Source organism: Ochotona curzoniae, unplaced genomic scaffold, assembly GCF_017591425.1.
Source record: "Ochotona curzoniae isolate NIBS_2020 unplaced genomic scaffold, NIBS_Ocur_1.0 contig_4064, whole genome shotgun sequence".
Lineage (NCBI taxonomy): Eukaryota > Metazoa > Chordata > Mammalia > Lagomorpha > Ochotonidae > Ochotona > Ochotona curzoniae.
In genome coordinates this window covers 8598428-8612449 of record NW_024466107.1, presented here as the reverse complement: position 1 = coordinate 8612449, position 14022 = coordinate 8598428, and the positions used below count along the sequence as shown (strand labels likewise).

The following is a 14022-nucleotide window of genomic DNA, read 5'->3' as shown; positions in this document are numbered from 1 at the left end:
ACCCAGTGGAGGCTCCTGGCTCCTGTCTTCAGATTGGCTCAGCACCAGCTGTTGTGGCTACTTGGGGAGTGAACCAGTGGACAGGAGATCTCTCTCTCTTCTTTGAATGTCTGCCTTTCCAATTTAAAAAATTAAATAATTTTTTAAAAAAAAATGATTGAAGAGCAGAGGTTTGAGCTAGTGGTTAAGACAACGGTTGAGATGTCCACATGCCCCATCAGATTCCAGCTCTAGCCTGGCAGACAGTGGTGAGGGCTGAACTAGTGTGTCTGTCCCCAAGAGACAGCCTGGGACTGAATTCTTGGCTCCCGGCCTTGAGCCCAGCTTTTCATGGTCATTTGATGGGCTGGAACAGCAGATGGGAACTGCCCAACTTCCTTTGTGCAACAGTGTCTGAGTAATGAATCTCTCTCCGAGTCCCCTCTTGTAATCCTGGTGTGTAGCCAAATTTATGAACTGTTACTCTAAATACGCATACTGTTGCAAACTTTCAGCATTTTTTGATAAAGGACCAAAGAAACTGGGAAAGTCTTATTGCATGATTCTTTTTTTTTTTATTATTTCCTGAAAGATTTATTTGAAAAGTAGAATGACAGAGACGTAACACTGTGTCGTGTCCCTTCACGAGAATGACATCAAAATAGTAAAATATTTCAAGAGAAAGATATCACATTCACAAAACTTTGATCGCTTGGTGTTATTGCCAGCTATTATTGTTCGCCTCTCATTATGTCCACTGTGTAAGTTCCACCTGAACGTGGCTATCATGATTAGGAGAAAACAGCATGTAAGGCTTTTGTAGTATCTCTGGTTCCAGGCTTCCATTTCTCATGAGAAAGAAGGGACCACTACGCCCACCCATCAGCTGTCACCCAAGGTGAGTGAATTCTTGACGGGGTAAGAACTTGCTGCAGTTGCGTAAGACTGAATAAACGACTTTTTCCACTTTCCATGACCTATTTGCCATCAAATGAGAACATGAAATGGTAATTCCTTCTAAGACTATCAATAGGGCTGACCCACCTGTCCATCTAACTGGACAGGCCTGAGTATGGCACATTGACCCTTTCATAGTTTGCAAATCATTAAGCACATTTCATGCAATGAATAAATCAAGTAATAGCATTCAAGGGTTATTTTCACTTTATATAGGGGCTTGCTGCTACTTGTAATAAGTAATGTTCATTTCCAGTTAAAAATGCAATAAAATATGTATTTTAAAATGTTTGAATAAATTTAAGGTACTTTTCATTAAGAAACAGTACAGATGACAAAGAGAGCCACAGCACGCGGTGAAGGTGATAGGCAAGCATCTGAAGTGTAGGGCACATTGCCTTAAAAGGATAAAAGTTATTACATTACCAACGTCCTTCTCCTTGCTCGCCTTTTGTCACTGTTGAAAGCAGAATCGCCCCTAAAACAAAACGTGCCTGGTGAGTGGGACAGGTACAACCAGCACCCTCTCCCTTCCCCTCGCTCACAGCCCCCAACTTTTGTATCCTTCATGTATTCTTTGCCCAGACACAAACCTGGTGCCCGGTAGTGCCCCATCCTGCAAACTTGCTATCATGTGCATCTATGACTGCAGATTCTCCGGCAGGTAAGAACAGAGAAGAGAAACAACACAGCCTTGGGAGTCCTTTGTCTGTCAGGTTCAGAGGGAAGAGAAGGGCGGGGTGGAGCAATGGGAAACCAGGCAGCTGTGGCAAAGCCGAAGTGCCCAGCGTCACAGGCCTGTTCTGCCTTGCAACCACCTAAGAGCTTTCCACCAGAGATACTCCAGTTGGTCAGCTTCTCCCTTACCTGCTCGTCACCTGTCTTCCTTTGATTAAAAATGACCTTTTCAAATTCATTGCCAACTTTTTTTTTAATTGGGATGAATTTGCTTTTTGCCATTGAGTTGCCCTTATACATTTTAGATATTAAACTATCAGACATAGGGTCCGCTGTCATCAAAATAAAAACAAAAGTGACAACAAAAGATAAGTGGTGGCAAGGACATAGAACAATTGGAAACTTTGTACAGGTTGGTGGGAACGTAAAATCGTAAAGCTGCTATGGAAAAGAGTCTGGAGACTCAAATTAGAAATGGAATTCCCACAGTAACACCTGCTGTTGGGATAAATACTACAGGTATGTATCCTAAAGAACTGGCATCTGTACATGGAAGGGGTATGTGTGCCCCAATGTTCACTGTAGCACCATTTGCAACAGTCAGTATGCAGAATCTGCCTAGGTGTCCATAAGCAGATAAACACAGATGCCAAAAGTGGTGTGGATATCCAGCGAAACACACCCAGCTCAAAGCAGATTCAGCCACATACGCCATTCTCTAGGAACCTTGCAGATGCTGTGTTAAGAAAAAGCCAGGCACAGAAAATCAAGTTCTGCATGATTTTGCTTATAGTGACATCTAAAACAAACTCGCAGAAACAGAGTGGTAACTGACAAATACTGGGGAGAAGGGAAACTGGGCAACTGTTATTCAATGGGAATAGAGTTGCAATTATACAAGAGCCAATTCAGGTCATCTGTACGCCATTGGGCCTGTAAGCAACAATATCATATTATTTACTTAGAAAATATACCAAAAGGACAAGTGTCGTGCCACAGTGTTGTGGTACCAACTGCAGTGTTCATATCCTGTACCGTTGCTACTCCAGCTCTGATCCAACTTCCTACTAACAGGAAAAGCAGCAAAAATGGCCCAAGTGCTTGAACCCCTGTTACCCACGTGCGTGACCAGGGTAAAGTTCCTGGCTCCTGGTTGTGGCCTGGCCCAGCCCCAGAACCATTTGGGAAGTTAACCAACAGATCTCTCTCTCTTTTTCTCTCTTTCTCTCCTTTAAATTCTGCTTTCAGAAAAAAAAAAAAAGTTAAAAAAAAATAAGAAGGTAGCCCTCACACTGTGCCTTTAGCACAAAATAAAAGCAAATATACCACCATTTCTAGGCAGCCACTGACCCAACCTATGTCTGCATTTTCTAGCGTTTCACATAATAGAATCATTATAATATGTACTCTTGTGGCCCAGCTTCTTCTACTGAGCATAATTACTCTGAGATGAATTAAAGTTACATATATCCAAATTCATTATTTTTTGCCTCAAAAATGTATTTATTTGAAAGGTAGAATTAGAGAGAGAGAAGACAGAAGAGAGAGGAAGTAGAGAGAGGGAGCGAGAGGGGGACAGGGAATGGGGGGGACAGGGAAAGCTGGGGAGAGAAGTGAAGACGGAGAGGGAGAAAAAGGGAGAAGGAGAGAGAATATGAACTGATGTTCGACCACTACTTCACAGCCCAGCTAGCCACAACAGGCAGACGAGGCCCGACCACAGGCAGAAGTCAGGAGCTTCACTGGGGTCTCCCATATGAAGCAGGGACCCAAACACATGTGCCATCCTGTACTACTCTCCAAGGCCACCAGCAGGGAACTGGGTTGGCGGTGGAGCAGCCAGGACTAACATGTGCCATGTCGGGTGCTGGCATCACAGGCGGCACCATGACCAGCTATGCCACACTGGTGGATCCATTCCTTTCCATTTCTATGTGGCATTCCAATGTGTGGATATGTCAAAGTGTGTCAGTATGTCACGTGTTGGCAGACATTTAGGTTTGTTCCAGTTCAGAGCTATTACAAATAAAGTCGCTATAAAACACTCACGCCTCCGTATGCACTCACTGATGTGTCTCTTGGGAAGACACCTAGTATGAGAACAGCTCAATGGGTCAAAGGCTTGCTAAAAATCTAACATTTTAAGAAACTGCTAGAAATATCTAAACTGCTCTACATTTTCACCAGCACTTGGCACAATCTAATTTTAGCCAGTCTAGTGGGTGTGTAGTGCATCTCATTATAGTTTATTTTTTTTTTTTACCTAAATTTCCTCAGTAACTAATGGGTTTCCTACACAGTGCAGGGTCCCAAGGCCTTGGGCCATCCTCCACTATTTTCCCCGGCCACAAGCAGGGAGCTGGATGGGAAGTAGAGAAGCTGGGATGCATCCTTATGGGATGCTGACACTACGAGGTAGAGAATTAACCAATTGAACAATTGTACTGGCCCTTCTGATGATAATTTCATTTGTTTTTAATTTTGATGATCACATTGAGAGTGTTTTAAATATTTCAGATGCAAGTCCTTTATCAACTGTTTTCTGCAATCTAATGGTGATTTTAAAACAATTTCTCTTTTTAATTTGAGAGGCAGAGGAATGAGCTGCTACTTACTGGTCCATGCCCAACGCTTACAGGAGCTCCCGCATGGGCAGAGGGACCCAACCACCTGAGCCAGCACCACTGCCTCCCAAGGCAGGAAGCTCGAATCTGGATCCAGAAACAGGTCTCCAACCCAGGCCCGTAGACGTGGGTCCCCAGTGCCCAAAGAACTGTAGACACCGAGCCATGACCTCCCACTAACAACGGGTTGTAAAGAACGTGGATTTTCTTAGTCTGATGGGGTCCAATTTTATCAACTTTTTTTTATGAATTATGCTCTGATGTGACAGCTAAGCAATCTTCACTAACCCATAGACACGAAGGCTTTTCAAAAGTGATTTTTCTTATAGGTTTCACATACAGATTTCTGATGCATATTTAATGCTTCTATATGATGAAAAGATCAAAGGTCACTTATTTTCTTACATATGAATATTCAACTGTTTGAACATCATATGTTGAAAATGCTTCTTGTCGTCACTGAACTGTCTTTGCACTCATGGCAGAGACCAGCCTTCTAGATAGGCCGTGCTCTACGTCACACCATCCCAGTCAGTTCTATCGTGAGACCAACATCTCATTCCCTAGATTGATGCAGTTTGCAAGCAGGGAGTCTATGAGCCCTCCCGCTTTTTCAATCCATTTTGACTATTAAAGACCTTTTCATTTTCTACAAGCAATTTTCAAAACAGTTTGCCAGTTTCTTACAAAATTGGGGAGCAGCACTGTGGCATAGCCCGTGAAGCCACCGCCTGCAGTGCCAGCAGCCCACATGGGCACCAGGTCCAGTACCTACTGCTCCAATTCTGACCCAGCTCCCTGCTAAGGCACCTGGCAAGGCAGGAGGTGACCCATGTGGTTGGACATTTGCAGCCACGTGGAAGACCTGGATGAAGCTTCTGCCTTAAGCCTGTCTCCGCCCCAGCCACTCCAGCCCCCTGCAGAGTGAACCTCTCTCTCACTTCCTTCCTCTCTCTATTCATCCACCATACACCCCTGCCCCTTCCTTTCCCTCTGCCTTTCAAATAAATCACCCAATGTTGCCAAACAAAACAAAAAAGCAGAAAAATAGGAAAAAAGAGATTTATTTATTTTTATTGCAAGCTCAGATATACAGAGAGGAGGAGAGACAGAGAGGAAGATCTTCCATCTGATGATTCACTCCCCGAGTGGCTGCAATGGCTAGAGCTGAGCCAATCCAAAGCCAGGAGCCAGAAGCTTCTTTCAGGTCTCCCACACGGGTGCAGGGTCTCAAGGCTTTGGGCTGTCCTCAACTGCTTTCCCAGGCCACAAGCAGGGAGCTGGATGGCAAGCTGGGCTGCTGGGATTAAAACCAGCACCCATTATGGGATACTGGTGCATGCAAGGTGAAGACTTTAATCACTATGCTATTGCGCCTGGGCCCACCTTCAATGATTTAAATCAGGGGTTGTATTTAATTCATAGGTCAATTTTGGAGGTTCTGGAATCTTCCTCCCGAGTCTTCCATGGCAAGAGCTCATCTGTCTCTGCTTATACTTAACAACCCTCAGCAACATCAGAGACCCCAAAGTACGTGTGTGGTCTTACGGAGCTCGGAAATTATTCTGTCACTAACTCACCTGTAAACGGTATTGGTTGTTAATTATTCTACTTGTTATTAGCATTCAGAAAGGCAACTGATGTTTGTATATGGATCTGCGTCCTTTGGTCTTAAATCCAGTGTTTTGCTGAAAAAAACATACACTGCCTGAGCTAACTCTAGAGGCATGGAGAAGCGGCCTGGGTAACAGCCCACACCTCCCCCACGCGTTCTCCAGGGACGCTGTGGCAGAGGGCTAAGCCAGGATTTGATGCCAGAATCCCACATTGTAGCGCTGCTTCAAGTCCTAATTGTCCTACTTCTTATCTGATCCAGCTCCCTGCTAACACGCCTGGGAAAGCAGCAGAAGATGGCCCAAGTGCTTGAGCCCCATGTGAGACCTGGATGGTTTTCCCAGCTCCTCCTGCCAGCCTGGCCCAGACCTAACACTTGTGTCCGTTCGGGCGGTAAACCAGTGGATGAAAAATGTCAGTCTTAGGCCCAGAGTTATGGCTCAGTGGCTAAATCCTTGGCTTGCAAGTGCCGGGATCCGATATGGGTGTCAGTTCTTATCCTGGAAGCATCCCAGCTTCCCATCCAGCTCCCTGCTTGTGGCCTGAGAAAGCAGTAGAGGATGGCCCAAAGCCTTGGGCCCCTCCACCCATGTGGGAGAGCCAGCAGAAGCTCCTGGCTTCAAATAGGCTCAGCTCCAGCTGTTGCAGCCACTTGGGGAGTGAGCCAGCGAGTGGAACATCTTCCTCTGTGTCTCTTTCTCCCTGTATAAGTCAGCTTTCCAATAAAAACAAATCTTTAAAAAAAAAAAGGTGGGGGGGAAGATCTCTCTCCTGTCACTCTGCCTTTCAAAGAAATAATCTCAAAGTTTTAAAAAGAAATCATTCTTTTCATCCCACACAGCGCTGACTTCTGAGTAGGGGGCCGCCAAAGGCAGCAGTGGGAGGCAGCTTTGGCCACACCATCAGTGAGCAACGCGTTTCGGAGCTGGGAAAGCCACTTACCTGGCCTTAACACTGAGCTCAGGACTCTGAGCGTTCACACGTGATTCGGGTAAGTCTGAAGAATACTCATGCGCCGACGTAACTTCTAGCGGACAAAATGAAAAATAATGCTAAACCTCTAAGTAGTATTTACACGCAAGGAGACTCAGGTCTTACCTATGATATACCTATGTCTATATAGCATGTATATTGATGGTATGTATTTATATATATATGATATATTTATACATAAAAGAAAAATCTCACCTTTCTTTAATGCATCTGGCTTCAGTTTTTCAGGTAAATGTTCAGCAGTTTCAGTTTGCTGTCAAAAAAAAATTCTTATAGTACCTTTGAAAACTGTTTTAAACTCTTTCGCAACTGCTATACAGCTTATCAGAAAACCGCACTTATGGGCCTGGCGCAGTAGACTAGTGGCTAAAGCCCTCACTTTGCATGCACTGGGGAATGAACCAGCAGTGGAAGATCTTTCCCTGTCTCTCCTTCTCTCTGTAAAATTTGATTTTCCAATAAAGACACATACATCTCTTTAAACACACACACATCTATTAATTAAACACTAGGCTCTGGATTTACTAATAAATGGATTGACTTAGGCAGCTCAGTGGCGTAGCATGCAGAGCTACCGCCTGCAGTGCCAGCACCCCAGATGAGCACCAGTTCAGTCCTAGCTGCTCCATTTCTGATTCAGCTCCATACTGATGCTCCTGGGGAAATAGCATGAGACGGACAGTGCTGGCATCCCTGCCACCCACAGGTGGCATTCGGGGCTCCTGGCGTCGGCCTGGCCCAGTGCTGGTGTCTCTGCCGCCCACAGGTAGCATTCAGGGCTCCTGGTGTCAGCCTGGCCCAGTGCTCATATCCCTGCCGCCCACAGGTGGCATTCGGGGCTCCTGGCGTCGGCCTGGCCCAGTGCTGGCATCCCTGCCGCCCACAGGTGGCATTCGGGGCTCCTGGCGTCAGCCTGGCCCAGTGCTGGTGTCTCTGCCGCCCACAGGTAGCATTCAGGGCTCCTGGTGTCAGCCTGGCCCAGTGTTCACGTCCCTGCCGCCCACAGGTGGCATTTGGGGCTCCTGGCGTCAGCCTGGCCCAGAGCCATTGCAGCCATCTGGACAGTGAACCAACAGCTGAAAGATCTTTTTCCCACCTCTCTGCAACTCTATCTTGCAAAAAAACAAATCATTTACACAAAATGAAACCAGTGGCTCCAAATGTCTGTAGGATATTTCAAAACATTCCAAACCACTCTCAGGAAAGAATTTTCTGCCATCCAAGACAGTCTCAGAGTGTCACAAAGACCAAGGGAGAATGACTCCCACTGGGTCTTTGCTGCTGAAGTGTACAGCTTCCGGAGGACTTTAAAGATGCCCATTTATGTGAAATCAGACGTGTTCAAAAGAAAAGCCTGCCATCATATCCCTTCTTTCCCTACCTGGGTTCCCAAGCATCAGTCTCCTAATCCCAAACTGGGCACCGAGGCAGAGGTCAGCCACGCGATGCCTTAGCTGGGAAACCGCACTGAAGGAAAGCGGGGAGCCATCAACAAAGCTGGTGAAGTTATCTAAAGGCAGGAAGGCTCAAAGCATTTCTAGTTTGGACAGAAAAATGTTTGCAGAACTTCCTCCTGCCAATGTCCTGGGTAGACCCAGGTCCCAGTCTGGCGCCCAGGGCCCCGTACTCACAGGAAGCTGGGCATGCTCACTGATGGGGAGAACTGTTGGGCAGTGGTCATCTTCAGGGCTCATGACTTGTGCCAGGTTGGTGGATTCTTCCGTCTGCTCTGTACACATTAGGAAAAAAACAGGGCCAGCTTGGTGGCATAGTAAGTAAGCCTCAGCCTACAATGTTGGCATCCCACGTGGGTGCTGGTTCCTGTCCTCACTGCCCCACTGCTGCATCAGCTCCCTGCTAATGGCCTGAGAAAAGCAGCAGCTGATGGCCCCAGGGCTTGAGTCCCGGCTATCCACAAGGGAGACCCACATGACGGTCCTGGCTTTAGTCTGGTCCATCATTCCCTTGTGGCCAACTGTGAAGCAAACTGGCAGATGGAAGATCTCTATCTCTCCCTTTCCATAATTCTGTCTTCCAAAATAAACAAACATATTTTTAAAAAGTCACATAGGGGCCAACACGATGGCTCAATTGACTAATCATCCATTTTGCAGGGCCAGCATCCCAACTGGTGCCAGCTCGTGTCCAGCTTGCTGCTCCATTTCCCATCCAGCTCTCTGCTTGTGGCCTGGAAAAGCAGCAGAGGATGGCCCAAGTCTTTGGGAACCTGCAAGCACATGAGAGACCCGGAAGAAGCTCCTAGCTCCTGAAGGGCTCAGCTACAGTCATCATGGCCATTTGGAGAATGGACCAGCAGATGGAAGATATTCTCCATCTGTGTAAAATCTACCTTTGAATTAAAAAATAAACAAGCTTTTAAAAAAATGCATCTGGTCCAGTCTATTGCTGCACTGGCTTCAAGGGAAGACAAGACTGACCAACGCTCCCATCTCCTGCTCCCTGCCACCCCAGCTTCTGCTCTCCTTTGCCATCTCCGAGGGACAAGCTCTGAGCAACTCTTCCTTCTCCAGTGACACACTCATACTCAAACAATCTCGCATGATGCTAGGTTTTCAGGGACTTCTTCCAAGTTTGATTTTGTCATCACTTTTCAGAGGCAGAATTTTGCCATTTTCCAAAATACCTGTCTCTCTGTCATGGCCATTAGGAACCATAGCCATGGTGTCTTCCTTCTCAAAGTTAGTAGAAAGTTCCCAGGAAGTTTCCATCTGATCAGGCAACACCTGAAACATAAGCCAGAAGCCATGCGACTTTAAAGCAGTAGCCTGCCCAGGTGCTCCATTTGCAATCCAGCATCCCGCCAATGCTCCCTCTGGGAGAGCAGTCACACAGCTCAGCTACGTAGGTCCTTGGCACCCACACAGGGGACCTGAATTGACTTCCAGGCAACAAGCTTCAGCACGCCCCAACTTTGAGTATTGAAGGCATCACAGAGAAACAAACCAGTGAGTGAAGGGTCTCTTTCGGCCTCCTTCAAATAAATATAAATAAGTAACAAGTGTTAAAGTAGCAGCCTTTAAGAAAGCATCCAGGAACATGCAAAGCTTGGGATACAGCTCTGTGTTATGGGAGAAGAGGTCAGTCTGTTAAAGGCTTTTCAGTGAATTGGTTCAGTGAACTGGTTCCAATTCTGCCCTCCTCCAAGTCCAGTGTGGGAGGACCAGACCTTTGCAAGCCTAAGAGATCAGATTCTACCCAATTCACTCTGTAGATAGGAAGGTGAGGAGAGAGAGAGAGAGAGAACAGTGCAAGAAACCCACCAGGAATGTCGGTGGGACCCCAGGAAGAAATGGTCAGGGATGATGTCATCCCTGTCAACTTTCCCATGGTGCACAGGAAATGGAGTAGAGCATTTGGAGGCATGCTGAGAGGGTCAGTGTTCCACACCACGGAGACACTGACAACATAAAAAGGAAGAAATGGGGTTAGGACGCTTGACTCTTCAAGGGACCCTCAGGAGACCACAGCTTTTTCAGCCAACGTTCACATCCTCCAACGCCGATGGGGAAATGAGAGAGCTGGGAAAACAGTTTCAAATCATCAGCAAGAATTAAACCTGCACCTGTTTGTCCTGTCCCAGTGCTCGAGTGGCTGCCTGTGCGATGGCAAGCTGTACATCAAAGTGGATTTCTACCTTCATCGCCTCTTTCCCGCTGATGACAATAGGCTGCTGCAGGCGGATGAGGAGTATCTTCATCGTCTCCGTTTCTGGCAATGAAAAAGGGCAAGGATGCGTGTCAACACAGAGACAGGTCTTATTTTCAAATGTCATCATTTTAAACGACCTCATGGGGGTATTTGTAAACCAGATCTTTCCATGACAATAAGATGAAAATAAATCATATTATAACAGGTTTCTGCTACTGTTTTATTAAATACGCATGTATATTTATGCACACACTTGTCATACACGTTTGTGGGGCTGACCTTGGAAAACCATGAACCAGCATAGTGCAGCAACAAGGGAATGGAGGCAGGTTCTGCCTTCTGCAAGCCAACCAACTTTTTAAGGAGCACTTTGTTCTTATAGGGTGATCACCTGCAACAAGTATTTTACTTTCAAATCCACCAAACACAAAATCCACTCAGTCTCTCTTTGAAATCTTAGTTGTTGCTAAAATTCACATAGAAATTCAGCTTTCCCAATATACAATGAGTAATAATTCACCTCCATTTCAACACACTTCTTTTTAAAAAAAATTATTTAAGAGGCAGAGTCACAGAGAGATACAGAAACATCGCTCCCAATCACAGGTTCTCTCCCAAACACTCATCACAGCCCCGGCTTGAGGCCAAGGGCAGGAGCCAGGAACCAGCACCCGAACTACCACCACTGTGCTCCAGGCTCCGCATCAGCAGGAACCAGCTAGGCTGGGCACCCAAGCACACGAGTGCAGGACATGGATTTCCTAACCACCAAGACAGACGCCTACTCGTAGGCTCCTCTTACAGAAGAGAAATGGAGCCGGAGTCGAGAGAAGCCTGCTGTTAGACAACAACCTCCTAACAAGATGACAGCTCTTTGCTGAGCTGCAGTGAGCACAAAGAACGTTAGAGGTGGCCCACAAGAAAGAAGCGAGAGAAGTGCAACAGAGAGTCTGCGCTGCCACAAACTGAGGAAACTGGACAGGAAGCCAACAGAACCACCATACAGATCTAGATCGACCCTGTCCATAGCAGTGGAAGACCAAAACACAACCAACGCAGGTGGGGATGCAGCAAGGGTAACTCAGACAGCAGACTGGGATTAACCAGGACCAGAAAGGGCACACCAGCTCAATCATTTTTATATATATGATATTTTGGCTGGAACTGGTTAAACAAATTATCAACAGTTTTTATTTGACATGAATACTTGGAGATAGAAGACAAAGAGGCAGAATCTACTAGATACCAACAAAACAAAGGAAGAATAGTGGTCCTGGTGAACTGCTTGAGAGAAATTCTTGCTGGAGAGTAGACTGAACAGACTCCTTGGCACAGTGAGCAGAAAGAACAGGTAGCTGCTGGCTGCACACCACCAGTGACACCTGCACACCGCTAGTGACACCTGCGTAGGCATGGCTAGGGCACAGCTAGAATCGCCATGTTCCATGACAAGGTGCCAGGAGGCAGTTCACTGAGGCAGAAATGAGTTCACTCCCAGACCCAGCCATGTGCAGTGCTGTCCTATCATAGCCTTTGTCTCCCTATACAAAATGGCACCTGATTTGGCTCTAGGGGGCAGATCAGGCTGTGGAAATCTACCCTGTTCCCACATTGCCCATCTGGGACCTGCCACTCGGTCTCTGCTTGCAAATTTAAAAATTTTTAAATGTTAATGAAAGGAATAGAAAAACACACATACAAAAAAAAAACGGGGGCCCGGCGCGGTGGCGCAAGTGGTTAAGTCCTCACCTTGCACGCCCGGGATCCCATATGGGCGCCGGTTCTAATCCCGGCAGCCCCGCTTCCCTTCCAGCTCCCTGCATGTGGCCTGGGAAAGCAGTTGAGGACAGCCCAAAGCTTTGGGAACCTGCACCCGCGTGGGAGGCCCGGAAGAGGCTCCTGGCTTCGGATCGGCATAGTATCGGCCCGTTGCGCTCACTTGGGGAGTGAATCATCGGATGGAAGATCTTCCTCTCTGTCTCTCCTCTCTGTATATCTGCCTTTCCAATAAAAATAAATCTTTAAAAAAAAAAAAAAAAAAAAAAAACGGAAAAATCCTCCTCATGTTTAGGGATTTGTCAGAATATCATCACAACGCTCACAATACCCAAGACAATTTGCAATCCCAATAAAAATGCAAAGGCCATTCTTCTCAGATCTGGAACAATACGGTAGTCCAGAAACTCATATGAAAACACAAAAGATCCCAAACAATTAAAGAAATGTTCAACGATGAAAACCAACCCAGAGGCATCACAATACCATACTTCAAGACACACAACTGACACACAGACCAACGAAATAGAAGGGAAGCCCCAAAAGCTGGTCCACACATCTATAATCCCCCATCGTACTATGCACCTTGCCTCTGTCTCAAGGCACGCACACACTCTCCTTTAGAACGAACCCAGCTTTTTACTGACGGAATTACACACAGGAAATGCAAACACAAGCAGATGTGGCACGGAGGACAATTATCGTCTTACCTGTTAAGCAGAAGTGAACCACTGCCTCCTTCAACAATCTTACTGGATCCCACAGAGTACTCTTAGAAGGAAAACACATTTGTGAAATTCACAAGCACGTGACACATACAGAGAACAGTCCAGAAGCATTCAGATCGCACAGGGAAATAAACATCATTTACCTCCACATTGTTTATATAAAACGTCACACTCTGACTTCCGAGGTTGAAATCAATCCAAAATTTCTCTAATTTTTCATCTGCAGGTTTTCTCATCTGGAAGAGAATTCTAGCATGAATTGAACAGAATATCCACATTAAACGGTCATGCAAAACCTAACCCATTAAAGAACTTGAGTTTTTCCTGAAATAACACTATCCTAACATTATGCAACTTGCCTTTATTGCTTGACTCATTTATGCAAAATGCAAAGATAATCATTTTCTGCACCTAGTTCCAAGAAAAGTTGCTACCTTAACATATCTCACGGACATTTAAATGTGCCCAAAGACTCCATCTTGTCATTTTATCTATAATAAGACACTTATTTACTTAATTTATTGTCTGAATAAACACAATAGTTATCATTATAGTTTTACTGACAGCAAAGGTTATCTAGTATTAGGAACCTATTTCATATTTTTCATTATTTTCAATATATCTTTACTATAAGTTCCAAGGCCAAAGGATAGCTAAATCAGTAAGATACACTTTCCACTAAGTACAAAACAACAACAACAAAAAAAAAACAAAAAAAACTTGAGATTGCTGTAATCCTTAAATTCTTTTATAAACAGTCTGGGGTACATTATTAAGTCAATTTAACGTGTACCTGATTTATGAAAATACATGTAACTACAAGAGTGTTAAAAAAAAAGACTAAAACAAAAATACTGTACGAATCCAGGAAATGATTCAAACACAAATGTAAATAAATTTTTTAAAGACTTTATTTCTATTTCTTTGAACGATTTTCCATCTGCTGGTTAAATGACTGCCACGATCAGGGCGAAAGCAAGCAGAAGCCAAGAGCCTCGAACTCC

At 45.5% G+C, this 14022-nt stretch overlaps 1 protein-coding gene across 1 annotated transcript in view; it reads right to left on the bottom strand.

The window, feature by feature from the left end:
* Positions 1-14022, bottom strand: part of SYCP2L (synaptonemal complex protein 2 like) — a 68392-nt gene that overhangs the window by 28519 nt on the left and 25851 nt on the right. The window contains exons 13-20 of the mRNA XM_040983968.1: positions 13162-13254; positions 13001-13061; positions 10429-10574; positions 9490-9589; positions 8477-8574; positions 7041-7098; positions 6795-6879; positions 1363-1414 (exon numbers count right to left, since the gene is read on the bottom strand). Of these exons, the coding sequence (XP_040839902.1) occupies positions 1363-1414; positions 6795-6879; positions 7041-7098; positions 8477-8574; positions 9490-9589; positions 10429-10574; positions 13001-13061; positions 13162-13254 (693 nt within the window). The remainder of the gene's footprint in view (positions 1-1362; positions 1415-6794; positions 6880-7040; positions 7099-8476; positions 8575-9489; positions 9590-10428; positions 10575-13000; positions 13062-13161; positions 13255-14022) is intronic.